Here is a 26,734-nt window from a genome sequence, read left to right on the forward strand (position 1 = left end):
GTGATTAGACCACCATGGGGGTCCTCCAGTGCACTGGGATGTTGTTGTTTATCTACTATTGAGGTGGTGTCCGGGAATTTTTGTTTTGTTTTTGTACAGTTCACAAATACCAAAAATAGACGAAATAATGACGAAAATATGCTGAAAAGGGGTTGTACATGTCAGTACCTGCCATTAACATTAAGATTTGTTCACAAGAATATTTTCAATTTTTGCGCCAAAATCCTACATAGTGGGCCTTTAAAGCAAGAACTCTTCTATCATCATTGGCCATTTCCGAAAGATATGGTGGTATTATGTCTTTACCCTGTGCCTATTTTTGTTCTCTATCAAACAACATTGTTTGGACTGTATTCAAGGTAAAGACTAAACGTTGTACCAGAATAGCATTATCTACCTTGGGACTTTTACATAACACGATAGTTGAAGAGTTCAAGACAAATTTGAGGAATTCAGAAAACAAAGATCTGATCACAAAAGTGTTAAAATAGCAAATCAGGTTACATCTTTTCTCATTGACTAAATTGATGTTCTTTTTGACAAATATTTAAACATTAAACAAAAAGAGTAGCTACTCTGGGGAGCTTTCGAAACAAACTCTGTCTCTTCATCAACCCGGTAAAGTCAGATCTCATCTTGGAGTTCTCTTGTCACGTGACTTGATGTTGATTATCACGTGACAAGAAACAGTCATATATAGTACGTCACCGGAACGTACTGCACCTGCGCGAAACGCTTCTCAGTGTAATGTGCATAGGGCTTCAGAAAAACGTACCATTTAAGGTCGTGTTCACACATTTTAGGATAATATCCTCTCGATAGTTTGCAAATGTTGTGTAGAAAAATATATTTTATGCAACGGGAAAAATTATGATGCAACGTTTACCAAACATCCAACAGAAACCTGGGTTTTCTGTTGTTTTCTGTAGGATGTTTGGTAAACGTTGCATCGTAATTTTTCCCGTTGCATAAAATATCTTTTTCGACACAACATTTGCACAGAAGCGTTTCGCGCAGGCGCAGTACGGTCCGGTGACGTGCTGTCATATACAGGCTTGAGATAGTGACGCCCCCTGTCCCTGTTTAAGGAACTGCGGATAAATTGATGTGCCCTTATCAATGTTGAAAAAAAAAAGACAAAACAATGTGAAAAATTCCTTATGTGTTTTATCTAAATTCATTACATAATGCATGATAGTGAAAATGAGAATACACAAAATGTAGTCACAATATAAGTCTACCTGAAATCTAACATTATACTGTACATACATTGTGGATACCATTAATAAATATTTTTATTTTATGTTGAGAAATTGCACTGCCCAAATTATAGGACTCTTTTAAAACATTCCTTTCATTCTAGTTAGCATGTCCTCACTTGAACAAAATGAAGAAACTATCACTAACTTTCCAATTGTATATGCATACCACTATAAGGCCACTCAAATTAATTTGTTGCTTTTCGGATTTTTCCAGGAAAAAATTGGAGCGACAGGACAAAAAAAAATTGAAAAAAATTTTTTTGCAAATAGTCTGGGGTGAAGATAAGGGTTTACATAACATAAAGAATAAGATTATTTAAATTTCAGCTTTGTATGGCTCATTTTATGCAATGCACCGCTTTCTTTGATCTAGTATTATAATTTCAGTAACAAAATTACCTTTTGCCATGAAATATATGGATTGATATTGAGAATTGTTTTAATAAATGAAAAATCATAACTTATGATCAATGTGACCAGCCTTTATAATCTATTTTGGTGGCTATGGAGTTTTACAACTGAACAGATAGTAAAATTGGAGTTAAAATTTGTGAATGGGAATAGTGACCCAATTTTTTTTTTTTTCAAAATGGGAAAAACAGGACAGGATATTCCCAGAAGCAACAAAATAAATTGGCCTGGCCTAATAAGACTTTGTGTATCTATTTCAATATGACCTAATAGTAATACAGAGTACATGAAACATGCACTCTCAAGCAGCTTTCCCATAGTCTAATTATAATGATAAATATTGATAATACATACCACACACCATCGCTATGCAATGCTATGCAACATAAAGGTAAAATTGATTATACATAACAAAAATACATGATTTTGGAGATAATACAGTCACTAGGTGCAGAGCTATGATTTTAGCTTTTTGTTACTTTGATCATGCAGACAAGTCAAAGAATCTGTCAATTGTTGCAGAAACTTCTTCTACAGTGTACTTGATGTATTTCTCCGGATTCTTGGTGAACTGCATGGGCTCATACCTGGAAAAAAGTCAGACTGTATAAGAGTCTTGTCTTACAGACAGATATATGCAGTATATCTTGAATGTGTTCCATGACATTTCAAGGCTCTTATATGGATTGTTCCAAAGTGAATTTCCAAAAGTACTCAGTTAATCCAGTAAGGATGACATGCAGATCAAAATATAGCACATTCGGAACAAATGAATTACTGTAATTCCTGCTTCTTTCACTGTAACTTTATGTTCACTGTTTTCACGGTCACCTCTGTACCATGAACTTATCATCACTGTGAAAAAACCTGTTGTTATTATTTATGATTCCTACAAATATCCGTTCTGTAAAACACTTGCCGCCACCGTGACGTTAAAGTTGAGTGAAAATGTCCATTTCCCTTACACCGTGAAATTTTGCTACCGTGTAGATAAAGTGAATTACAGTAACCTAACAGAAAATCTGTAAGGATGCACTAAATAAGTGCAGCGAATGGTTGAAATACATTATCAATCTGAAATGATCACAAAAATCCGCAGTAATAAAACGTGGGTATACTTCTCTCTGAAGGCTGTGTATGCAGGTAGGATGAACTCCTTGTTTTCGTTCCGGAGCGACTGTCTCAGCTCTTGATCGGGGATAGCGTAACCTTTCTGGGTACGATAGATGTCGTCAAACTCCTGGTTGAAACCCTACAGAGAAAGTACACATGTAAATAAATAAACAAACAAACAAACAAACATGTCAGATAAGGTGAAATGGCTGGTAAATGTCTGGTTCGATCACACAATATTGTTTAATCCAAACTCCAAAACAAAAGATAGTATTAACTCTTCAATTGTCTAAACAGCTGTGGCCCATCTAGTACTACGAGGGGTGATCAATAAGTCCTCGGCCTCACCCAGAAATAATGTGCACAAATTAAATTCTTTTGAAAAAAATTTAAGGAAAAGTCTTTTATGAATGTCTACCAAAACTCAAATCATTGTGATCATTACCAAGTCAGTTTTCCAAGCAAACATGCAATGAGTAAGGAAACAAGCTACTGCCAGAAAGAAGTGATGAAGAAATAATCGACAGACCTTAAGGGATTGACAAAAATACACTTGTCTTACCTTGAACCTATCCTTGATGGTCTGCCGTTCCTTGTCCTTCAGCTGGAATAAGATTTGAACAACATTCCTTTAAGACAAAAGCACCTAGATATGTTCATGACATTATCAACAACGTAAGTGGTAACATAAGAAAGGAAAGCTGTGGCTATAAAAGCTACTGCAATTTGAAAGACTTATAGTGGATTTGGACTATTCATTGAATATTGCAGAATATTGAATATCATCGAGTGTTAAAAAGGGATGGTTAGTGCGCTCAATGCTAAATGTGCTAAACCAAACAGGTGAAATTGTTTTTAATCTAAGGAGAAAGAGTTTCTATAGAAAAGCATACAATATCTTGGTATACAAAGAATAACGTTTGATTCTTCTTGATTTTTCTTAATTACAATAAAAGTTAAACATTTTGATCTACTGTAAAATTTTCAGAAAATCATAATTTCTAAAAACTGATCTGTGCTCTAGCAACACTTTCTTGCTCCAGTGCAATTACAAAATTATCTAATTTCTCTAAAGATATATACTGTAAATGAACATGCTGGGCATTTATGTGAAAAATATTCAAAACATAAGGCTCTATATGACTACAGTGCTTGTGAGCTAAAGATTCGTTGGCCTCGTTTACCTTGAATTTCTGTGGAATAGGACATTGATGAGGCTCGCTCACAGCAACAAGAACAAAACACACACACAACATACAAAATGGGTCAGGTAGGCCTCCTGTCTCCCCCTAACGGTACTGCATGCAAGTTTAGACTAACTACAAGTATGACAAGTACAAAATGATGCCATTGCTGGTAGTAACTTATCTAATGCATGCTTTTAATGTTTTATATCATGGTTGAAGGTTGCTGACATTAGCATAAAGTGAAAAGTACAACAGTTACTTCTTTACAAAAAAAACTATGCAGAATTCTTCTAATTCAATAGTAAGACTTTTATGGATTCAATATGTTTGAGATTTTGTGTCAGAAAGAAATTCCACAAAATGGCACCCTCCTTAAAGCAGGACCCCTACCGCTCGATTCGTCGTTGGCACGCTCGCGTAGGGGCCCTGTGCTTCAGCAACGGTAGACACGGTTCTGGCGCCGTTGCCACCAAAACAGCTTCAGCCAATCAGAGGGCTTGCTAAACCTCATCTCAAGCAAAAGCGCAAAGGACGCTGGGAAGCTATCAACCAATCAGGTTACGTCTCACATCGTTACTTTAGGTTCAGAACAAATTAACCGCCAAATAAGGATAGCTCATTAATTATTCATGAGCAACTGTCAGTAACGTCGCCAGAACCATGTCTACCATCGTTGAAGAGCAGGGCCCCTATGCGAGCGAGCCAACAACAAATCGAGTGATAGGGGTCCTGCTTTAAGGAGGGTGCAAAATGGAATCTATAACTATAACTTTAATAAAGAAATTAGTACAATGTACTTTGCCCTAGACTGTAAGACATTAAACTAGTGTACTAGTAATGTACTTTGCACTAGATTGTAAGACATTAGTACAATGTACTTTGCACTAGACTAAAAGATACTGGGGAGACAACAAGCCTTCTGTTTTGACACACACAAAAATCAAAAATGAACACTGTACAATACAATACAATGAAATGAATTCACATTTCATGCAAATCATTTTCATGCTTTAAGTTAGTAACAGCATGCCACATCATCCATATGATGCATGCAAGAATGGAAAATAACAAAGACTCATTCTAGCTTTCTTCTATTTTGAATTGTAGGGGAGTGCAATTTTCTCAAAGGAACTTGGGGAAAGATACTAACTAAGATTCATTTCATCTTGCCATACCTGTACTATCCAATAATTATTATTAATATCTTTACAATAAGGCCACACCAATTCAATTTCTTGGTTAACAGATTTTTAGTTTCAATTTTAGCACAAAATAAATCATGAAAACAGAAGGTTGGGGTGAAAACTTGCACCTGACCCTGTTCACTCCCTGATACTGTGTGCACCAAAGTAAAAATATTCCTTTGAGATTCTGTTTTCATGTTGTTTTTCCACTAATCTAGCATTTTTTTATAATCTTTTTTTATTCCGTTAACCCAGAAAATAAATTGGTGTGGCCTAAGGGTTGAAGGGTTGTACTGACATGGTTGGATTCTATTATTAAGATTTGGGGTTGCGTGAAAGGAAAATACATGTTTGGTACTGGGAGTATTAGAATAACGTTTGCAAAAATGAATTGACAGAAAAAACATAAAATGCACAAACAATCGAGTTGAAAATTCATCCAACTTCCTCTCCACAACCCCATCTCTTTTAATCCTTCCTGGTGTATTTTGTTGTTACTACGTGTAGTTGTGATGAGAATAGACCGTACCTTGCCTATCTGGTGTATTTTGTTGTTACTACGTGTAGTTGTGATGAGAATAGACCGTACCTTGCCTATCTGGTGTATTTTGTTGTTACTACGTGTAGTTGTGATGAGAATAGACCATACCTTGCCCATCTGGGGGGCAGCTCTCTGCTGGGACACTGTCTTTCCACTGATCTCCAGGATGTGACGTAGGACTCCACTCCAGCTGAAACAAGAGTTCCATGATCTCATAACTGTGAAAACTGTGAGTTCCCTAGCCTGTGTTTACACAAGCTCTCGGCCGGAGGTTACTGACCCCCATCCCAAGGGGCTGGCGGTAACAGGACCGGCCGGCCGCTAGGAGCGCGATTTGTCAGGCTAGTGAGTTCCCCTGGTCTGTGAAGTCTGATTTAACACCTATGAACTGTACTTTCTGCCACTCTGTCATGTCTGATGTTTGCAGTCATCTTCCCACTCACTTCCTGACACTCTACTGGCGGTGTATGTAAACAACTATGGACAAACACAAACATTAACAAGCAGACACATCAAAGACTCTATACACAGAGTTAATAACCAAACATCACCAGTATTAAAATTGGCTGATTTTCAATCTAACTCCAGATAAGAGTCACAAAATTATTTTGGACATTCTTAGTCTTTGTCACAAATGTGACACTCACTTAAACAGTCTATCATTTGCAAAGGTGAGAGAACTAGCTATGCTACAAAGCATTGACAAAAAAAAACAGTGGCTGTTACTAGTGAGTTTTACTAACACTAAATGGTCTTTGATCTTCAAGAGATCTGCTTTTGAAGACTGCTTTTGAAGACAATCAAGGGTTTGGCATTTGACATGACAATTTTACTAACTGGCCAACATATCCTATAGATTATATGTTTTACTATAACTCAACAGTAATGTCAAACCTCTTTGAGTACAATCGCTTCTGCTCTCTGATGATGTCTTCATAGTGCTCTTCAATGTCACTGGTCTGCAGCACCACCACTCGCAGCAGACCGGAACTGCAGGCAAAGAAGAAGCTTATCATCACTTAAAGTTATCTTTTGCCTTTGCCTATAGCTAGGGGTAATATAGCGAGCTAAAGTCCAACACTACAACTCTTAGGGATACCCCCGTGAATAGTTTCATCAGGTTGGTAAGTCACGGAATAAAAAGACTCTTTTTACACAATCAAGAGATTAATTCCACCAACGTTTCGGTGACCATTTGTCACCTTCTTCAAGGCAATTCTGACTAGTCACATAGCAATGCAGCACAGGTGTTGCTGCTTATACATAATGAGATGCATTTCCAAACGCAAAATATTTACATATGTACAAACACAGGAGATGACATCACTATGCGGTCCCAAACGTACAGAAGTGTAACACATACACAACTATCGATCAAAAAACAATGCAACAATTGTCATCTATATAATTTCTTAAGGATGTGGTCCTAAATCTCTTGGTTGTGTAAAAAGAGTCTTTTTATTCTTAGGGATACCAGTTGACAATATACTAACTACAGTTGTCAAAGCCAGGTGCTGATGTGACCAACCTTTTTAGTGACTTCAGGATGTAGTGATAGTTATTCAGGAGGAAGATGGCTGTCAGGGCGGGGTCATCATATCCCTTGGCCTTATTCTCCAGGTTCAGCTGAAGGGCCCCCAGGACCTTACCTGGAGTGGAGGAAGAAATGAGTAAGAAAAGTCGTGTGGCGTCGTGTGGCGCAAGTGGTAGAGCACGCGGCTGTCAAACAATGGGACCCAGGATCTAATCCCTGGTTGTGCCCAGAGACATGTCCGAACTTGCGCCCCGACGTTGTGCCCTTGGGAAAGGCACTTTACACGACTTTCCTCACTTCACTCAGGTGTAAATGAGTACCTCGCTCATCTAGGGTTAGGGACGTCCATCGGATAGGACGTTAAATGGAGGTTCCGTATTTGAGGAGAGTCACACTTCAAGCACGTTAAAGAACCCAACACACTTATCGAAAATATTAGGGGTCCTTTCCGGTGTGTGTGGATCATATAAATCTGTCCGGATATGCAGCTTGTACGCTTCAGTACAAACCTGGTGTGTTACGCCTTCATGCAGTTTACTGGGCATGCAATACAAACAAACAAACAAACAAACAGACAAACAAACAAACAAACAAACAAACCTCTAAAGAATCATGTGATAAAGAAGGCAAGTATGAGTACTTACCAATATATATGGACAGCTTTCTTTCATTGACTTCTGCAGCCTTCAATTGGCCTGGGTCTGAAAATTTATAGTGACACAGCAGGTGACTAACATCTTTCAGAAAGTTGAATTTGCTTTCCTTAAAGGCACCCAGAGCATTTTATGACACTTGAAAACTGGAAATTGAGTTTTAGTTGTAATCTTTATGAAATTGACAATTAATGCCACTGTTTACCACATTTGCGTTTGGATTTCGTATCAAAAGTGCGCAAAAAACGGCACAAAGATAATCTACATGGTAATCTTTTAGTTTCACGCGCCTACTGTAAATACTGTAGATACCATAGCCCCGCCCACCTCCGTCAAAACGTAGAAATGCAAAATTAAAACATACAAAATGAATGCAAATATTTGACGGACATGCAGTCACTCTCTCATTGATCGAACCGCTACTTGTGATGGACAGTCAGGATCAGTCTATTTGGGCTTGGATTTTCTATCAGTTCTCACCACACAACGACATCGTATCTTTGCTACTTTAATGTCGATATGTAATGGTAAAGAGTTATTGAAACTTATGTGTAGGAATGACTAGAAATTGGAGTTTTATAATTCAAGTTTCAAGCCTCATAAACTGCTCTGGATGCCTTTAACTAAAATCTTGCAATCTTTGCAAGTAAGAATGCTGACTGACTACCATGCAATGACTTTGACATCTTGTATTCATCTGTTCAGAAAAAAAAAGGGTCTACTATCTTCACTTGTCAACATCAACTATTCCATGAAAACAGAAGCTGATACATACGATTAGACAGTGGGACAAACAGTATTCCGTAAGATTCAAATATATCATTGCCATGCATTTCCATGGTCATGCCTGAAAAATTGTCACCTACTTCAATATATCAAGAAAACCTCTTACCAATGTAAAAATTTCACAAACATTTAAACACAAACTATTATCGAGAAACTAGGCATTTTTGGCTTCTTTCAATACAGATCATGCTAAGGCCACACCAATTTAATTTCTAGGTTAACGGGTTTTTATTTAAAAAAAAAAACATTTTAGAAAAACATCTTTTTTTTTTGGAAAATAAAAATCCGTTAACCAAGAAATTAAATTGGTGTGGCCTAAGAAAAGGGAAAAAACTGTAGTTGGAAACAGAAGAGAGATTGAGAGCAGGAGGAACTACACACAGAGGTCTACTTGGCGCCCGCCGGCAGCAACTACAGAAGGAACAGAAGCAGGTCAACATGTGGCATACCACAGGACGTGTCTTAGCAAAGCAACGTGAACGACAAAACTACTGAACGAAATGTGCATTGTTGTGCACAAAAGCTACCACAGTTCAGGATATTCAGCTTTGATTCATAGATTCTGTCTTTCATAGATCCATATATTGATGACGTCTAAAAAAATACATACTTGTCATCTGTGAAGAATAACTATTTCTTTGAAATTCTACAATGTCTGGATGGAAGCTAAATCTACATTACCTAAAATCGTTTTTCTTATCTTTCTTGTATTTCCTTCTACATTTTTCTGTCAGCAAGAATATTATTCTGTATACAAGAATCCCTGTTTCAAGCACAAACAAGAATCCCTGTTTTAAGCACAAACAAGAATTGCATCTAAGATTTTTTTTCTTAAGTTAACTTGAACCAAGAAAGTTCAAGAAAATAATTCTAGTAGAATCAAATTTTCAAGAAAAAATAGCTTATGGAAAGAATCTGTAAGAATACAAATTTGACGAAACCAAAAAAACAAATCTTATATTAAGCCAGAGAAAGCACATTTTTCTTATTTTTCTAGAAAATTCTTATTGAAAAACAGCATGCTAGAAATATTTTCTTAAAATTAGTTAAATTCAAAACAAAAAAGAATAAAATTCTTTGTGTAAGAATTGACAAAGACAAGACTTCCCAGAAGGTTTCTTGAATTTCCTTTGTATAAGAAAATCTTTCTCAACATAAGAAAAGAAGAAATATAAGAAAGAATAAGAAAAAAGATTTTTGCTAGTGTATAAAGTCACGACTTTTAGTCTACATAGTTTATACTTTACAGTAGGGGTGGATACCAGGTCGGCTTAATAAGGTCCAAGTCAAGGTTTAGGTCCAGAGATTTAGGTTCAGGTCCGGACCTGAACCTGGACCTGTCTAGTTGACATGTTTTGTTTTCTTAAACCAATATCAAGCATAGAGAATTAAGACTGACATGCATAACTAAAAGTTTCTTGGTTAGAAGACTTTCAAGACAAACCAGTGTTTGATATTTGAATGTTGCACTTACTTCAAATGCATTTTTGTCAGAGGGGAGACTCAAAACACTTTTCATCAAACAAAATAGAAAAATATATTAGTACTTTGTTCAGTTTTTTTTTTACTCAGGTTTTTGGCTTTCAGGGTTTTTGGACTCGGTTCTTGGATGTAATACAGGTCCGAATCAGGTCCAGCGAACCGGTATCCACCCCTACTTTACAGTAACGGATCTTTACCATATGACATGAAACAAGGTGGTGTGAATCTATATCTGGTTCACTCACCTTGTGCGGCCAACATGCCACCAGCTGTATGCAGATATTCCAGCAGATTTTGAAGGAAGACCATAGCCTGGGATGGAAAGAATCGACACACAATCAAAACTTACGGTAAATAGTTTCCTTCAATTTTTGTCTCTCTATCCACAAACTAGCGTCACTGTTGGCACATCTAGTAATGCCTTTCTTCTAACTCTATACAGGAGACATTTGAGTTAAAGAGAAAGTTTGAGATCGTGATCATATTGTATATTGTTTATTGTTTGAAAGACCTCCATTAGTGAGAGTACATACATATGATACTTCACTACTTTTTCTGGAGTCCTAAACTATACATAGTATTACACAATTATGACATACAATTTACATTGTAACCAATACATATAGAATACAACGTGTTGTATTTTATCTACATGTATGTCATACCCATCCGAGAAAACACACATTTCAATGCGGAATGCGCCAAAAGTTTAGGAAGTTTTGTGTCCTCGAACACAAAACTGAAACATTGATTCCAACCTTTGAATTCGGTATTCAAATTTTCGATGGCGGCGCAACCAGCGCGCTCAAAATGCATTCGAAATATTCTATGGAAGCCTGTGTGATACAACTCCCGAACCCTGTGTGATACGGGAAATTATCACACGGTCCCGAACACCTGTATCAGGCCCAGGCATGACATAAAAATCCTTACATTGCTGGTAAGCTCGTGCACTGTTCCATCCTTGGGCATGTTGGACTGCTTATCTGGGTCATTCTGTATGTAAAACAGGAGAAAGATTTTGATTATTGGTACTCCTACAATCTTTATTCAACATGAAACTGCAATGACAAAACAGGACTTGAGTCTCCTGGTACACTAGGCATGGTTTATGTAATTTACAAACCATTAATTTTTTACATTTTCTGAATAAACATCGTGTGGCGTAATGGATAGAACATCCGACTGTCAAACAAGGGGACCCCAGTTCGATCCCCGGCTGCCCCCAGACATGTCCGGACTTGCACCCCGACGTCGTGTCCTTGGGAAAGGCACTTAACACGACTTTCCTCACTTCACTCAGGTGTAAATGAGTACCCAGCTCATCTAGGGTTAGGGACGTCCCTCGGATAGGACGTTAAATGGAGGTCCCGTGTTTGGGGAGAGCCACACCCCGCGCATGTAAAAGAACCCATCACACCTTACGAAAAAGAGCAGGGGCATGCCCCGGTGTGCAATGGTCCAAAACCTACAGTCGGCCACACATGGGTTCGCCCTTAATAATAGCCTCCAGCTACATGTAGTTGGGTAACCCTGGCACACATGCTGAACCAATAAATAAATAAAAAATAAACATTGGGTTACCTTGATGGAGTCGATGAACTCCTCTAGTGCCTTAGCTCCTGTTGTATCCAGAGTGGACATCAGACTGGGGAGTTTGTGTCCCTGTTTTGTACCCTGTGGGGGGAAACAAGTTGTCATAGTCTCAGCTAAAAGGATGGAGCTCATAATGAGATATCCCTCTGAAAATATAAGCTGTAAATGGGCGTCAGATTTAAAGGAGTCCTAAACCCCAGAGGGGGGAGTTATTTTCCAATGGATGGTAATTTTAGGAAGTAGAAATGAATGTTTTTTACAGTATACGATAAACTACCCACTAGTCCTGTGCGCATCCAAAAGCATTCAGTATTCTACCAAATTCCCCAGATGACCCCCAGCCTATGTGTTTTTTACAATGTGCCTGACAATGCCTAATGAAAGTTAGATTACAAAAAGAATGTCAGGGTGGTTAAGAAAAACTCGTCCTGCTATGTGTTCTTTTATATCTTATTAACAATTGGCCTTCTTAGGGTCTGCAGGGGTTTAGTGAGTATCGTTAAAAAATACACCTTGTGTAATTCACCACATGCGGAATTCTGTACAAAGTCGGCTGATTATGTATTGATTGATACATTATCTAGTGGAAAATAACACCGCCTTCTGGAGTTAAGGACTCCTTTAACAACTAAATCATAAAAGTTGTAAATTTGATTACAATTTTGATATTTTTGTCCCTAAGTTAGTAATAGTCAAGTAACATGAACTGAAACATCAAACTAAATTTTATATAATAGTATGTAAGATTATATGTGTATATTTAATGAGTTCTCACCTTAAGCGCTTCCTCATAGTCTGGGTTGATGGCCCTCAGGTGTTTAAGGACAGGGAAGATGGACAGGACAGCTGAGTAGTCATGTTTTCCAATACATCTCTTAGCAGAGATGGCTATATTCTGTAGGAGGTGGGAAAATTACAACAACAGAAATCCTTCAATTTCTCTTCCAAACGAACAAAATTGAATGTGTCCTTTGCAATTTTTCTCCGTGCAATTTTTCTCCGTGCAATTTTAATCACTATGGATTATTTTTTAACCTTCTCCCTGCTGCCTTACTCTGTAACAATAGGGAATTGGCTGCCAAATGGCTACTTCAGTGGGCTAAAGGTTAAAGAGTTTCAAATAAAATGTACGTACTTGAAGTTAGAAACTCTCTGCTGACCAAAGATAATTCACCACAATAACAGCTTTTAAAACTGGACTGTAGTAAGATATCTTAATTGTTAGTTAACCAAAATTTCTATCTTTAGCTATGCAATGTGTGTATGTTCTTGTTTATGATGAGTATTGTACAAAGTCATGTACATGTCGAGGGGCACCAAAAAAACAGGCCACAGGCCTGAGTTGTGATTTCCCCTGGTAAAATGAATAAAACAATGAAAATGAAATGAATGTGAAACAGCTTGAATTGCTAACCTCCACATCTGCCACCACACCGTCCATGGACTGTTGTACAAGCTGTTCAAAAATGGAGTTGTGGTATCTCTCTGGGATGACACCTTCCATCAACTTGGACTCACTCTGTCAAAAACAAAACACAAATACTTCAGAAATGTACAAGTCAAGTCATAAATTGTATACTCACACCAACCTCATACACATCTTTGCAAGGGTAAATTGTCAGGCATTGCTCATGGAAATTATGCACTGTGTAATTCAAATGCTATCAAAAAGGCTGTGGAAAACGATACACCTAATTCCCACGACGACTTGCTTCCTTAGTGTTCCACAACTTAGTGTTTCACTAGACAGTATAGTAGTTATCTATCAGTATGTAAACATGTAAGACCATTTAGCCTTTGGAATAATGGAGTGGTATAACGGAGATTTTTTTGGAATACTAATATACTAGAAGCTTTAAATCTCTTGAGTCCATACCTGCATGAGTTTGAGCAGTGCAGAGATACAGAGGATGCATGTATCTGTCTCAGTGTCAGACACGTCGTCTTTTAACTCAGCAACAACGTTGGAGCCCTGCCGACGAGCTGGGAGGGGGGCAAGACCAGAAATTTACAAAAATCTAGGCGGCTGCTAGTAGGATTATTTTTGGGCATAACATCTTACAGAACAGCATTACATGTGACTTGAAAAATAAAATCAACTATTTCTTTAAATCTCATACATAGACCAAATTGGAGGAATATATCAGCCTTCTTTCCTTCTCTCCTCTTCTGTGTTGTGTGTCTAAAAAACTTCTTAAATACTGGTAAGTACAGGTATGAAGAAAATGAAAAACGTTGATCCCACAAACCCAAGAATTCTGGGGCAAAAACTGACATTCTCCGCAGAGCTGTAAAGTTTAGTGGTAAAAGAATTAAGACAAAAAAATATATAAAAGTTATAAAAAAATGAAAAACATAAGCCATCATAAAAATCTCACTAAATGGCAGTAAGCAGATATAAAATTAAAACAGTGAAAAGCTTTTGTTTGATGAGCCTTGGTACAAACATACCACTTTTCTCAGGAAAAGAGGACATACTTTTCCGGCGTCCTAAACAAAAATCAGAAGTAAACTTACTAGGTACAATAAATCATATCAGACCACTAAGTCTTTCCCCCAAAAAAAAAACAAGAAAAGGAAAAACAAACAAAAATTGAATTGTCGAGGGATACAAATTTCTTTACTAAGCCATGACCAAAACATACCACTTTTCTCAGTAAAAGAAGACACGCTTTTTCGACGCCCTATTAAAACAAATGAGAAGTCCAACTGGGCTAGAAATAATACATGAGACAACTTTCTTAAAAACAATGAAAATACACAACAATGTAATAAAAAGATCTTCAAACAATATACAAAATTGTATAACAAAAGAGATGTTAGAAAATGTTGTAACAAAAAGACGGCAAAAGAGGATGGAAAAAAAAGTATTGGAATAAAACTTGCAAAATAAGAACCGACCAGGGGACTCCGGTATGGCAAAAACACCTCTATAGTCAGCTACGGAGAAAAGACAAAACCAAACAAAACTAGTAAAACAAGTAACTTGCTTCACCAAGCAGATTTTTGAAGAAAAAAAAGAAAAAGGAAAAAAAAAATTTAAAAAAAAGAAAAAAAGAGAAAAAAAAAGGGGAAAAAAATTGCCAACCTGAAACATTCTGTAAAACCCACCATTTCCGTCATACGTCTTACCTGTGTCTGATGTCAGGGAGGAATGCTTCATGATGGAAGAGCCAGCTTTCCGAATTATACTGGAATATAACCATGAAAATGATACATTTGAATTTAAAACAGTTAACTTCATGTTTTAAATAAATTAATTAAGAATATGGACAAAATACTGGGACACTATTTTTGCATACTCTTGGCATTCTGCTTAACATGTACAATTAGTGAACATTCCTAGATTTAATTATACACATACGTTCTTCCTTTCAAGTAGGCAGTTTTCTTGGTGGGTGTGTCCTTCAGTGCAAGCTTTCTGCTACCTCCCTGGGAGAATCAGAATGTGAAACATGAAACTTTGTCACTACTAGGGGTGGATACCGGTTCACTGGACTTGATTCGGACCTTTATAACATCCAAGAACCGAGTCCAAAAAACCTGAAAGCCAAAAACCTGAGTCCAAAAAAGTGCAAATATATTTTTTCTATTTTGTTTGATAAAAAGCGTTCTGAGTCTTCCCTCTGACAAAAAAAGGCATTTAGAATAAGTGCAACATTCAAATATCAAATACTGGTTTGTCTTGAAAGTTTTCTCACCAAGAAACTTTTATAGTCGTGCTTGTCAGTATTATTCTCTATGCTTAATATAATTACTGGGCAGGATCAGGTCCAGGTTCAGGTCCCGACCTGAACCTAAATCTCTGGACCTAAACTTGGACTTGGACCTTATCAAGCCGAACCGGTATCCACTCCTAGTCACTACAATACAGGTATCAGTTTCAAGATTCATTTAAATGGCCATACTGCTATGTTCATTTTCAGTATACAAATACTTCTAGAAAACAACTGCGTGCAACTTTCGTTTGCACTCTGCTGTTACATTACATTGTATGGACATGTTTCTTATTTGCAACTGTACAGTAGAAAAATTAATGTATGTTAAAGGCAACCAAAGCAATATTAGGGACCAACAAATGGAAATAAAAAAACGCTGAAATCTTTATTGCAGTGACATTTACTAACACTGTCTAGCGCATTTGTGTAATACAATGTAACTTTGAGCATTTTTAAACCGTGCAAAAACATGCCATATGATAATTCCTTTAGTTTTGCGAGCCTACAAGAATCCCGGCTACTATTTTCAGTGAGTTCTCACATTACAAAAACGTCATATTTTTGCATCATGGACGTCACTTTACATTGTGACAGTGCTGTTTGAACTAATCATGTATAGAAATTACTAAATAAATTGACTTTCAATATCCGATTTATCGGGCCCTAATATTGCTTGGGTTGCCTTTAAACCTAGTAGTGATGAACTAGTGTCCAAGCAACTAGCTTAGCTTACTATCCAAGTTTAACATGTAACTGTTGCTCACAGAAGCAGGTGAAACCCCAGCTGCACTCCCACTCTTTGCCTGGTGTTCTTTTAACCTGCAAGAAACAATGGTTTACTCAAAGCAACCGAAGTAATGAAGAGAAAATACATGTACGACTTAGATTATACAGAATTCATCGTGATGACCACAACACACTCCTTCTGTTATGAACTACCTGTATATTACAGTGCATGCAGAAAAACACATTATTATAGGAATATGCAAAATAACAGACTTTACACCCAAAAAAAACTACATTTGTATACCAGAACTTCCCTTCATGTTGGTTAAGCAGATTATTGATGCCATGGATACTATGTAACTAGGATGAATACATTTGCATGTTTCAAAAATATCAGAATAGTGGTGTGTACCTAAACCCGTGTTCAGGTCCGGATTCAGATCCAGGGGTTTAGGTTCAGGTCTGGACTTATGACTCCGGACCTGAACCCATGGCATATGTGTGCTAAAATATTTTTTTTTCCTGTTACAAAAATTGACATATATCTTACATGCTTTGAAAACTATGTATGCGAAATTATATACAGTCAGTAGTAAACACAAAAGTTCAGTTATATAGCACAAAAACCGCAATATTTTCATATTTCTTCATTGCAAATTTCACGATCTAAGGAAGGTTTATGATGCCTTAAGACAAAAAGGGAGTATAACTATACATAAGCCAGAGATTTTTTGTTTCAAGTCCGGACTTGCTTCCAGACATCTAGTTTTTTTTGGACTTGAACCTAAACGTTAGGTCCAGTCCGGATCAGGTCCGGGGTTTAGGTACGCAGCACTATATCAGAAGCTAGCCGTAAAGAGTAGCCACCCTACGATAACCTATAGACTTACCCGTCTAGAGATCTCAGCAGTGTGTTTGACCTGATTTGGGCATACACATTCATGAAATCTGGAAAAAAATTAGACATTGTATGATTTACCATTTTGATAAATCAGCTGCTAAAAAAACAAAATCACAATCAATCCATGATTCAGAAACTATTCTTTGAAATTATCTAAATCAGATAAAGAAGATAATGTCTGACCTGTGCTGTTTTGGGAGATAAGCCACCTAGAGATCTCTGTTAGTTCTGCAACTGTCCTCTCTAAAACATAACATATCCACAGATCACACCCTAGATATGTACATCTTACAGAATCAGCAGAAATGACCATGATTTTTAGCAGTATTTATCATCATATCATATACCCCTGACTCACCTGGTAAATGCTCTAGAGGAATATCTTCTGAATCTGAAAATAAACATAGTAGGATTTTCATGAGTTAGTGGTTTCGTAGGAAATTACATAAACATAACTCTCATCAACATACTGATAAATCAATTCAGAAACATCATCAATTCTTTAACCTACTTGCAAAAAAAAACACCTACATGTAATAGATACAATTATTTCATTGAACAGACTGAAGTAAGCTTCATTATACTTATTATATGGTTGTGTATCTAAGTCCTAGCTTATAAGGACTATGGACAAGTATCTATTATGTATGGTATCTCAGTCTTTCACAAATCTAACTGTAAGAAAGAAGAGCATGTCAGGATTGGAGATGACCAGGCAGGTTTTATCACTTGAGACTGACCGTCTTCTGTCCCCAGCATGTCCAGTACAGTGACCGCTGGTACAGGCCTGCTGTGTCGGGTCAGCAGGTTCCGAAATTCTCTCTCCAGCTGGTCTTTTCCAGACTCAAACAGTTGTGTCTAAATAAATTAAACATGAGAAAAGGCCATTGACTTATCATTGTTTCTTTTCAATATCTAACTGTACAAATACTAGGCCAACTAGGGTGGCATACATTGATGCATGCATTTCTTGGGGCTTTTAAAACATTTACAAATGTACCTAGCAACTTGATTTACTCTCCGCTAAGACCACGCCAATTTTTTTTGTTGCTTCTCGGAATAGCCTGTCCTGTTTTTCCCATTTTGAAAAAAAAAAAAATTTGGTCACCATTCCTATTCACAAATTTTTACTCCCAATTTTACTATCTGTTCAGTTGTAAAACTCGTTAGCCACTAAAATAGAAAGGCTTGCACATGCCTAAAAAGTGTGGTCACATTGATCATAAGTTGTAATTTTTCATTTATCAAAACTATTTCTCAATATCAATCCATATATTACATGGCAAAAGGTAATTTTGTTATTAAAATTATAGTACTAGATCAAAGAAAGGGGTGCATTGCATTAAAACAAGCCATACAAAGCTGAAACTTTAATAATCCTCTTATACTTTATGTTATGTTAACCCTTATCTTTACCCCAGACTATTTGCGAAAAAAAAAATTTTTCTTTCTTATAGCCTTATCGCTTTTCAGTTTTTTTCTGAAAAATCGGAGAATCAACAAATAAAATTGGTGTGGCCTAAAGCTGAAGTTACGGAAAAGTACTACTGTAGTAAGTTATGATGAAGATACAATGTACTGAGTGGACTACATTCTCACCACTGTGTTGAGTTCAGGACTGCCTGGGTTGTTTGTACTGAAGAAGTCCACAGCGTTCTGTACCCGGGCCATGCTCGCCAGGTAGGAGTCCAGACGACCCGTGGGTCTGTAGGACAGAACAGGGGAGCACAAGGCTTAGGAACTGCCTGCTACAGACATATAAGGACAGATTATGGTACTACAGTCAAACTTGTCCATCCAACCAACTGTATCCTACAACCAACTCTTGTCAACAACCACATTCAGACAGTCCCGTCCCATTTTACATAGTAAGTGAACTCTTTCAAGCAACTAACTGCAGGCTTCAACCAGCAACCACCTCCTCATGGGCCTCAGGGGTCATAATGTGTAGATTTTACACTCCATTCAACAACAAAATGATTGACAGGGGCAATCAGTCTAGCCGGCATTTCATTAAAAGATTCTACAGTCGACAGCAAGCTTGTGTATGTAGCAACAAATGTAGAATACTTTTGACACGAATCTCAATGTAAACATTCATTGTAAGTACAACAAAGGTTTTGTACATGTAACCGAAAAATCTATTGTTATGTTAACGTTTATTGGCAATGTAATTGACAGTACATTGTAGTCTTGTAGACAACAACAGTTTAGTTTGTTTTTTCTTGTATATACTGTATTTCTTCACTTGTCTTGTAATTTTATATGCATAACAGGCAAATAAGTGCTACTCTCATCTCCCAAATAAACGTACCGGTACGTTTATTTTTTTCAGCCTCAAAATCCACCCAGTACGTTCTTATTTTGGACAGTACGTTTATTAATTTTTTGAAAATCAGAGTTTTGCTAACCAGGGATCTCATCAAAATCGAAAGTTTGGGTATTCCTGCCCATATTTCCCCGACATTTGTGCTCATGATCTTTTTCGGCCTAGCGGCGTTGATTTCCCTGCTGCTATGACCCGGCATTTGTGAAATCCTGGCGGTACTAACATGTCAGTCGATCTCGATACAAAGTAAATGTTGTTATCTCAGACAAAATAAGACGCCACACTTAAGTTTTGAAATCTATTTTTCATATAAACGACATTGACAGTCTTTTCCCGTTCTAGACCATCTGAATTCTTACAGTGATCGCAAAATTTACGCTCGAAAAAAGACAAAGACATTGCCAAAAGAACAACCTTGGAACAACGTAATCAACACCATGAATGCTCAAGTTACCATTGATCATGAGTCACATGTAAATTCTACTCACGTGAAATACAGCCTTTCCTCAAAACTTTAAGAATATGAAAATAACACCACATTATGACAGTGTCTTAGCATTAAAAACAGAATAATACTTTTAAAATCTACAAAAACATTTATATCCTACGGTTCCTACCACAAACATGAAAATTCAGCCCTTGGAAAATCGCCACAGTACAGTAACGCACGCCACTAGAAGTTTCCCACGGACGGAAGAACTCACTTCTACCAAGGGGAAACAGCTCTTTTTGATCTTCCAATAAAACTCTTTTGTCTTTGTCAGAAATGTGTGGTATTTCAAGAAAGTGAATTCCCACTTAATAGTTGATAAACAACACTAAGTTGCAATCTATATTCAGTAATTATCACCTACGATGTTTTGACAAAAATCACTCCCCTACAAACAAATTGGCTGAGTATTCTCAGAACTTCATGTAGCTCTCTGTTAGCCCCGCCCCTTACTGTCTGTGTTCCTGTGTTCGGTGCCGCTCCGTCTGACTCGCGTTTTGATGTGTAACATGAGAACCCTGTGGTTTGTGGCAATGTTTTAGATGTAACCAAGGAACTTTTAATCAGAAAGAGAGAGCACAAAATAGAGCAAGCCTGAGATTTCTCACATCTAAACAATGAATTTGTTGACAACTAAGTTTCTCAAAATGAAAGATTTTTTCTGCATACATCAAGGGTAATTTTTGGATTTGAAATTATTTGGATTGCAACAACACAATAAAGTAGAATATATGATAATGTTCTTTATAATAAGGTGATTTTGTGGAAAGCATATACTTCTAGTAATGTTTACAAAATTAATCCATGTTTCTATATGCAATGCATACATGATAAATGGAAAGTTGAGCAAGAAAAAGTACTAGTAACAACTAACATCATACATGTCATAGTTCAACCTTTTCTACATGGCTTTTACAAATACGTAATACTTGTATTTTCATCGGATATTCAGGATATGGTAATTTTCTGTTCAAGTTCTAAATGTTGATACATTTGTACAAGGTGTTACCCATGCAAGTGAACTGAGAAGTTTGGCAACTACTTCTGTTTTAATGATATACCAGTTTATACAACAATTTTCCTTGATCACTTGGTTCAAGTTCCAAGTAGAAAATACATGTATCATGTACATTTTCACTTGTTGAATTTGAAGCACCGTTGGCCCCCGCGGGGAACCTATGCCCAATTTTTCCAAAAGTGGAGAAAATGATTATAATTTGAACAAGATATCTACAGTTATTCGGTTCATTATTTACATACTTATATAGAATATGTAAATAAAAAGAACCTACCTGCTTATCATCTTCTTTCCCTAAGACAGAAGTGGCATGGACACAGTCAACGTGTCAATTTGGTAATTTTCCGAGGGGTACGTTTATTCCGGGGGGTATGTTTATTAGATTTTAAAAATTTGTCCAGGGGGTATGTTTATTCCGGGGGGTATGTTTATTTGGGAGATGAGAGTATACGTGCTACTCTCACCTCTCAAATAGAAGTACCCCCTGGAATAGAAGTACCCCCCGGACAAATCTTCAATATCTAATATAAGTACCCCCTGAAATAAAAGTACCCCCCGGAAAATTACCAAATTGACAGGTAAACTGTGGCCACATGACTGTCGAAGGGAAAGAAGATAATAAACAGGTAGGTTGTACTAGTATTTATTCAATCATGCCTGAGGACCATACCTATTGTTAGATATTGAACAGTCTAACTGTAACGTACAGATCTTGTTTAATATTATGATCTTCCTCGCCACATCAAAAAAAATATATCATAGTGATGTTGAAAAATTGGGCATAGGTTCCCCACTATGACGGTGATTTCAAATTCAACAAGTGTAAATGAACATGATACATGCATTTTCTACTTGGAACTTGAAGCAATTGATCAAGGAAAATTGTTGTACATGGATATTTATCATTTATTATTACTGACATATAATCAAAATAATTCGATAATCATATTTTCTAAAGACACTGCCCTCCCCCCCCAAGAAACATGAACACAAAAATGGGTTATGTCTATAAACTTTTGCTCCATAGCGTCAAGAACAAAGTTTTTGTGAGACGCTCGGATTTCGATTTCCCGCGGTAGAGCCCTCAATATTGAACAGAGATCGACTGTAAAAATAGCACAGCGTTTCAGCCCGCACATACGACGAAATTACCAATAACATGTTGACAATAGAAACGACGCTTTACCGCTAAATTGGGAAAATCTTACGGTTATTTAAAAATACGAACCCTTCTAAAATATAGATAGAATTCTATGTCTATTGTTGCCAAAAATATAATATCATCCACGCGTTCACGGTATCATTTTAAACTCGTAATCCACACTATGCAATTCTCTGCTAGTTTTACTGTCACCACGCGTGATGGTGCCGCCGCCATGTTTCGATGGCAAAACATGCTGTTGTTTACCGCTCGTTTTGTGCCGTTCTTAGATTTTGCGGCCTCAAAACACATATCACAAGGGAAGTTAAGTTATAATTGTTGTTTTTACGTGTAATATATCTTCTGTGAACCAATTATTCTTCCGCCGCGCTGCCGATAGCGGTCATCGAATTCTTCCCTGTGCAAGTATCTAACGTAACTCCACACGTTTTTTGATCAGCGACATTCAGCGTACTTTGGTTTACGATGTAAACAGAGACTGTCACAGTTATTTACATGAAAATGGTATTGTAAAATGTCAGTGTTGCGTCTTTTTTTCCCCAATGATAACGTTAACTTTGTAAAGTCATAGCGAGATCGACCGATACGTTACGATTTCCGTCAGGATTTCACAAATTTCGGGTCATAGCGGTGGGGAAATCAACGCCGCTAGGCCGAAAAATAGCGAATTACTAGCAAAAATACCGGGGAAACATGGGCAGAAAAAGCTAAAATTTCGATTTTAGAGGGATTCCTGCTTAGCAAAATCCCAATTTTTCAAAAACTAATAAACGTACCGTCTAAAATAAGAAAGTAACGGGCGGATCTTGAGGCGAAAAGAAATAAACGTACCGGTACGTTTATTTGAGAGGTGAGAGTAAGTACTTATGCAGCCTCATTTATGCCCACAAAATCAGCGAACCGACCCCAGTTTTATCCAACAACCAACTCCAGTCAACAACCATATTTCCTTGGTCCCTTGACTGGTTGTTGGATGCAAGTTTGACTGTAGTATTAAAGGCATCCAGAGCATTTTATGAGGCTTGAAACTTGAATAAAAAACTCCAATTTTCAGTCATTCCTACACATAGTAAGTTTTGATAACACTATACCACTACATATTGACATTAAAGGAGCAAAGATACGATGTCGTTGTGTGGTGAGAACTGATAGAAAATCCAAGCCCTAATAGACTGATCCTGACTGTCCATCACAATTAGCGGTTCGACCAATGAGAGAGTGACTGCATGTCCATCAAATATTTGCATTTTTTTGTTTCAACTTTGCATTTCTACGTTTTGACGGAGGTGGGCGGGGCTATGGTACCGGTCTATTTACACTAGGCGCATGAAATTAAGAGATCACCATGTAGCTTATTTTTGTGCCGCTTTTGATTACTTTTGATAACGCAAATGTGGTAAACAGTGGCATTGAATGTCAATTTCATAAGGATTACAGCAACTAAAATATTTCCGGTTTTCAAGCCTCATAAAATGCTCTGGGTGCCTTTAAAGCATGTAGAAGGTGGACACCATACGTCACCAGGAGTCACGTGTGTTAGCTGGTTCATGGTTTAAACTGAGCATGTGCTGTGTGATGCATTGCGGGAAACATGTCAAACTTGAGACATTAACATAACACGTCTTGACATGGTACCAAGCATGGTCTAGTTAGGGGCCTTCACCTTTGACCCTTTGACAGGTGCAGCTCAAACCATGAACTTGCTTATAGAAGTAGAAGTGAGGATGCACACAATTAAACATGCTCCAACACCATATGTATGAAAACCATACTGGGTGAGTAACCCTACAATTACAGTGTACCTTATAACAATATGATCACCAATGACTGTCCACACCGAAAACCAAACCCTAAACCAGAAGGAAAATGTTTGTTCATCTTCCAGTATGAAATAGCTGCTGACCCATCTGAAAGTTGGTTGTCAGACTCTCTGCTTGGATACTTTGGAGCAAGTGGGTCGGGAGTACCGTAAGGTCTGCATACAGACATGGTTTGTAAAAGTTACCATTGAAGAACTGTACTACAATCATTGAAAAGAAATGCAATTGTCTTCATTATTGAATAGTGTCGCACATGTTGCATTAAGATGATACATCAATAATACAGTTTGAATTCTTGAAATAAAATGCCATACACACCCCTCTCGGATGGTTTGCTCCACATCCTTGGCAACATTATAGAAGCTGATGACATGGTCTAAAGAGGAGAGGGTCTTGTCAATGTCTGAGGTGTTTGGTCAAGAACATAGTCAAAATATGATATGTACAACTCTACCTTTCTCTAGTTGTACACTGAGACTTCATCGGCTTTTTAGCGAATGCCCACAAACGCCCACTCTGGTGAAGTCAGCGCAGCACGAATCTAAATTTTTTTGCATACAGTGTATTTTGTAAAATAAAGTGACTTTACAGGCGTGTACAGCACAGAAACTGAGTACACATTCAGGGGACAACTTGTTGAACATGTTTATGGTGTTAGATTTAGCGCCCGTGTTACGATGGCCGATATTTTGGCTGATATATTGGGCATTTGCTAAAAAGCCATTTTTTGCTGGGCATTGGCTAAAAAGCCAGGTAAGAATCTTCAAGTTCGCTTTATTTAACTTCGGATCGATGGATTAATTTGAAACTCAGGATTAATTAATAGGAGCACAACCTGAACATATTCCGAGCAAAAGAAATTAGATTCATGCAGCGCGGACTTCGCCAGAGTGGGCGTTTGTGGGCATTCGCTAAAAAGCCTGTCCCCACTGAGACTGTTGCGGCTGTAAAGGATACTGTCCTGAAGTTTCTGAAGGTTTTTGGTGTCTCGGTGCACTGGCACGATGGTGTCCTCTAGCTTGTGTAGACGGCTGCTGAAGGATTCTAGTATAGACACCTGAAATGTACATGTTAATAAGTAATACAGAAAATCAGTGCATAGGTGGAGGCTGGCTTTATAATAATAACTAATATCATCATCATCTTTTTTGCCCCCAGATGACCCAGCGAGGGGCAAAGTAGGGGGGGAGGAGGTTCCAGGCTAAGGCCGGCAGGCCTCCAGCCTGGCACGGTAAGAGTCAACGGTGGGAGCCGTAACAACCGTGCCAGGCAGGGCGTTCCACTGGGGAATATATCATGATAATACATTGTGGTACAATCAAATGTTTGTCACAATCTATCTTCAAAGCCAAAGGGTTTCAACATTCACAGGACCAGTACAACCAAGGAACCTCCATGTTTCACATTAATACATGTATACCAGTATAGCGGCGGCAATTCTGGGAGGACGTTTTATTTTGTAGTCCTCCAACAGAGTCGCGGAAAGGCGCGTAGGCACAGGCTGACATTTCCTGTTGGCTTCGCGCCGATCCATTTTCGTCCAGGCTTCTGGGTGTCCCGAGTTTCCAAGCGATTATACCTCACCGTTGGCATGGTTGGCAGTCTTCAAATCCCCCTGAATAGTCCCGAACACGACTTTTGTTTACCAATCTACAGTGTCGGCATATCCAGATCTGCCATGTTTGCCAGCTTGTGGAAGTGCGGCATGATTGGCCAGGCTCAGTCACATGCATACATGTAATTGCAAAGCCAGCGGGAAACGTCTGCCAGTGCCAACACACTCTGATGGAGGACTACAAATACGTCTCCCACAGTTGCTGCGGCTAATACCGGTACTAGTACATAATGTTTATGCTATTGTAAAAACCCAAAGGGGCGAGTATGCCGCTCCCGGGATTCGAACTCACGCCAATCCCAATCCGCACGGCTTGGGAATTCAACGCGCTAACCACTAGGTTAAAAGGTCCGGACCAGTTAGACTGGTCAGTTAGTGGAGGTTAATCCCCACTGTTACACTACTCCCCCCTTTTCTTTTCAGACTCGTCCCGAGTCTCCTAGTACGACATCCCTGTGGGAACCACTGTAAAACCCCAAAGGGGCGAGTATGCCGCTCCCGGGATTCGAACTCACGCCAATCCCGATCCGCACGGCTTGGGAATTCAACGCGCTAACCACTAGGCTAAAAGGTCCGGACCAGTTAGACTGGTCAGTTAGTGGAGGTTGATCCCCACTGTTACACTATAACTAAACTTATAAGAAACCCACCATGTTTTCTGTCAGCTGGTTGCTCTTGTTTAGGCTGTCTTTCAGAAATGCCAGCTTCTGTGTCTCCTGTACAGTGACAAAAAATGAAAACAATATAATACCGAGAGCCTCATAAATTAAGTAAACTTGATTAACAAAGATTCAGATTTTAGGAACAAAACGCAAGTATGTGGGAGGGGCGTGCACAAGAAAATAGCTCACCATTTGCAGTTTTTCGTCGATCTCTCGCTTCTTAGCCGACAGATCTTCCATCTTGTAGACCTAAAGTTGTTTCCTGGATCTAATACAGCAATGTTCTATGTTTTTAACTCACAGAATAAGGGAAAATGTTGTTGAAATTCTACAACATCTAAACAAATCAGCCACTGTCGGCCATCTTGAATCCCTGTGGGAATAAAAGGCTAAGTATGGAGGTTACAGTAAATAAATTTCTCACTCAAACTTTGTCCAGGGAATACTTCCTGCTCTAATTTTAATCCTTGCATACTTTGAAATATTTTCTATTATAGAAGTGACTCAATTTTCTATTCATTTTTATATATAAGCGAGAAATAA

The 26,734-nt window shown here is 37.9% G+C and overlaps 1 protein-coding gene across 3 annotated transcripts; it reads right to left on the reverse strand.

The window, feature by feature from the left end:
- Positions 1-1,147: 1,147 nt before the first annotated feature.
- On the reverse strand, positions 1,148-26,563 carry LOC136439941 (exocyst complex component 7-like). 3 transcript variants are annotated; one of them, XM_066435625.1, is made up of 27 exons: positions 26,381-26,559; positions 26,180-26,245; positions 24,872-24,971; positions 24,233-24,317; positions 23,998-24,069; positions 18,695-18,800; positions 17,836-17,953; positions 17,454-17,486; positions 17,279-17,338; positions 17,085-17,142; positions 16,233-16,287; positions 15,114-15,181; positions 14,882-14,940; positions 13,626-13,732; positions 13,164-13,268; positions 12,525-12,644; positions 11,738-11,830; positions 11,087-11,149; positions 10,399-10,465; positions 9,053-9,082; positions 7,877-7,933; positions 7,227-7,347; positions 6,593-6,688; positions 5,807-5,888; positions 3,349-3,390; positions 2,792-2,925; positions 1,148-2,260 (listed from the first exon to the last, which is right to left on the reverse strand). In XM_066435625.1, exons 1-27 carry the CDS (start codon positions 26,429-26,431, stop codon positions 2,158-2,160), a joined length of 2,151 nt encoding a protein of 716 aa, XP_066291722.1. In that variant the 5' UTR covers positions 26,432-26,559; the 3' UTR covers positions 1,148-2,157. The 3 variants fall into 3 exon arrangements, with proteins under 3 accessions (XP_066291722.1, XP_066291721.1, XP_066291723.1); XM_066435624.1 differs by lacking the exons at positions 1,148-2,260; positions 2,792-2,925; positions 3,349-3,390 and adding an exon at positions 5,261-5,686 and having other exon boundaries at positions 26,381-26,563; XM_066435626.1 differs by lacking the exons at positions 1,148-2,260; positions 2,792-2,925; positions 3,349-3,390; positions 23,998-24,069 and adding an exon at positions 5,381-5,686 and having other exon boundaries at positions 26,381-26,562.
- Between the last annotated feature and the right edge of the window lie 171 nt (positions 26,564-26,734).

Source organism: Branchiostoma lanceolatum, chromosome 8 (assembly GCF_035083965.1).
Source record: "Branchiostoma lanceolatum isolate klBraLanc5 chromosome 8, klBraLanc5.hap2, whole genome shotgun sequence".
NCBI classification, from domain to species: domain Eukaryota; kingdom Metazoa; phylum Chordata; class Leptocardii; order Amphioxiformes; family Branchiostomatidae; genus Branchiostoma; species Branchiostoma lanceolatum.

What these genes read in the sequence shown, in the direction of transcription:
- LOC136439941 (XM_066435624.1), bottom strand. Translation starts at nt 26,431, where the DNA reads ATGGAAGATCTGTCGGCTAAGAAGCGAGAGATCGACGAAAAACTGCAA. An exon ending in TCCTCTAGAGCATTTACCAG is followed by an intron (nt 17,339 to 17,453) that starts GTGAGTCAGGGG and finishes GTTATGTTTTAG; the next exon opens with AGAGGACAGTTGCAGAACTA. An exon ending in ACTATGAGGAAGCGCTTAAG is followed by an intron (nt 11,831 to 12,524) that starts GTGAGAACTCAT and finishes TTCCCCCCACAG; the next exon opens with GGTACAAAACAGGGACACAA.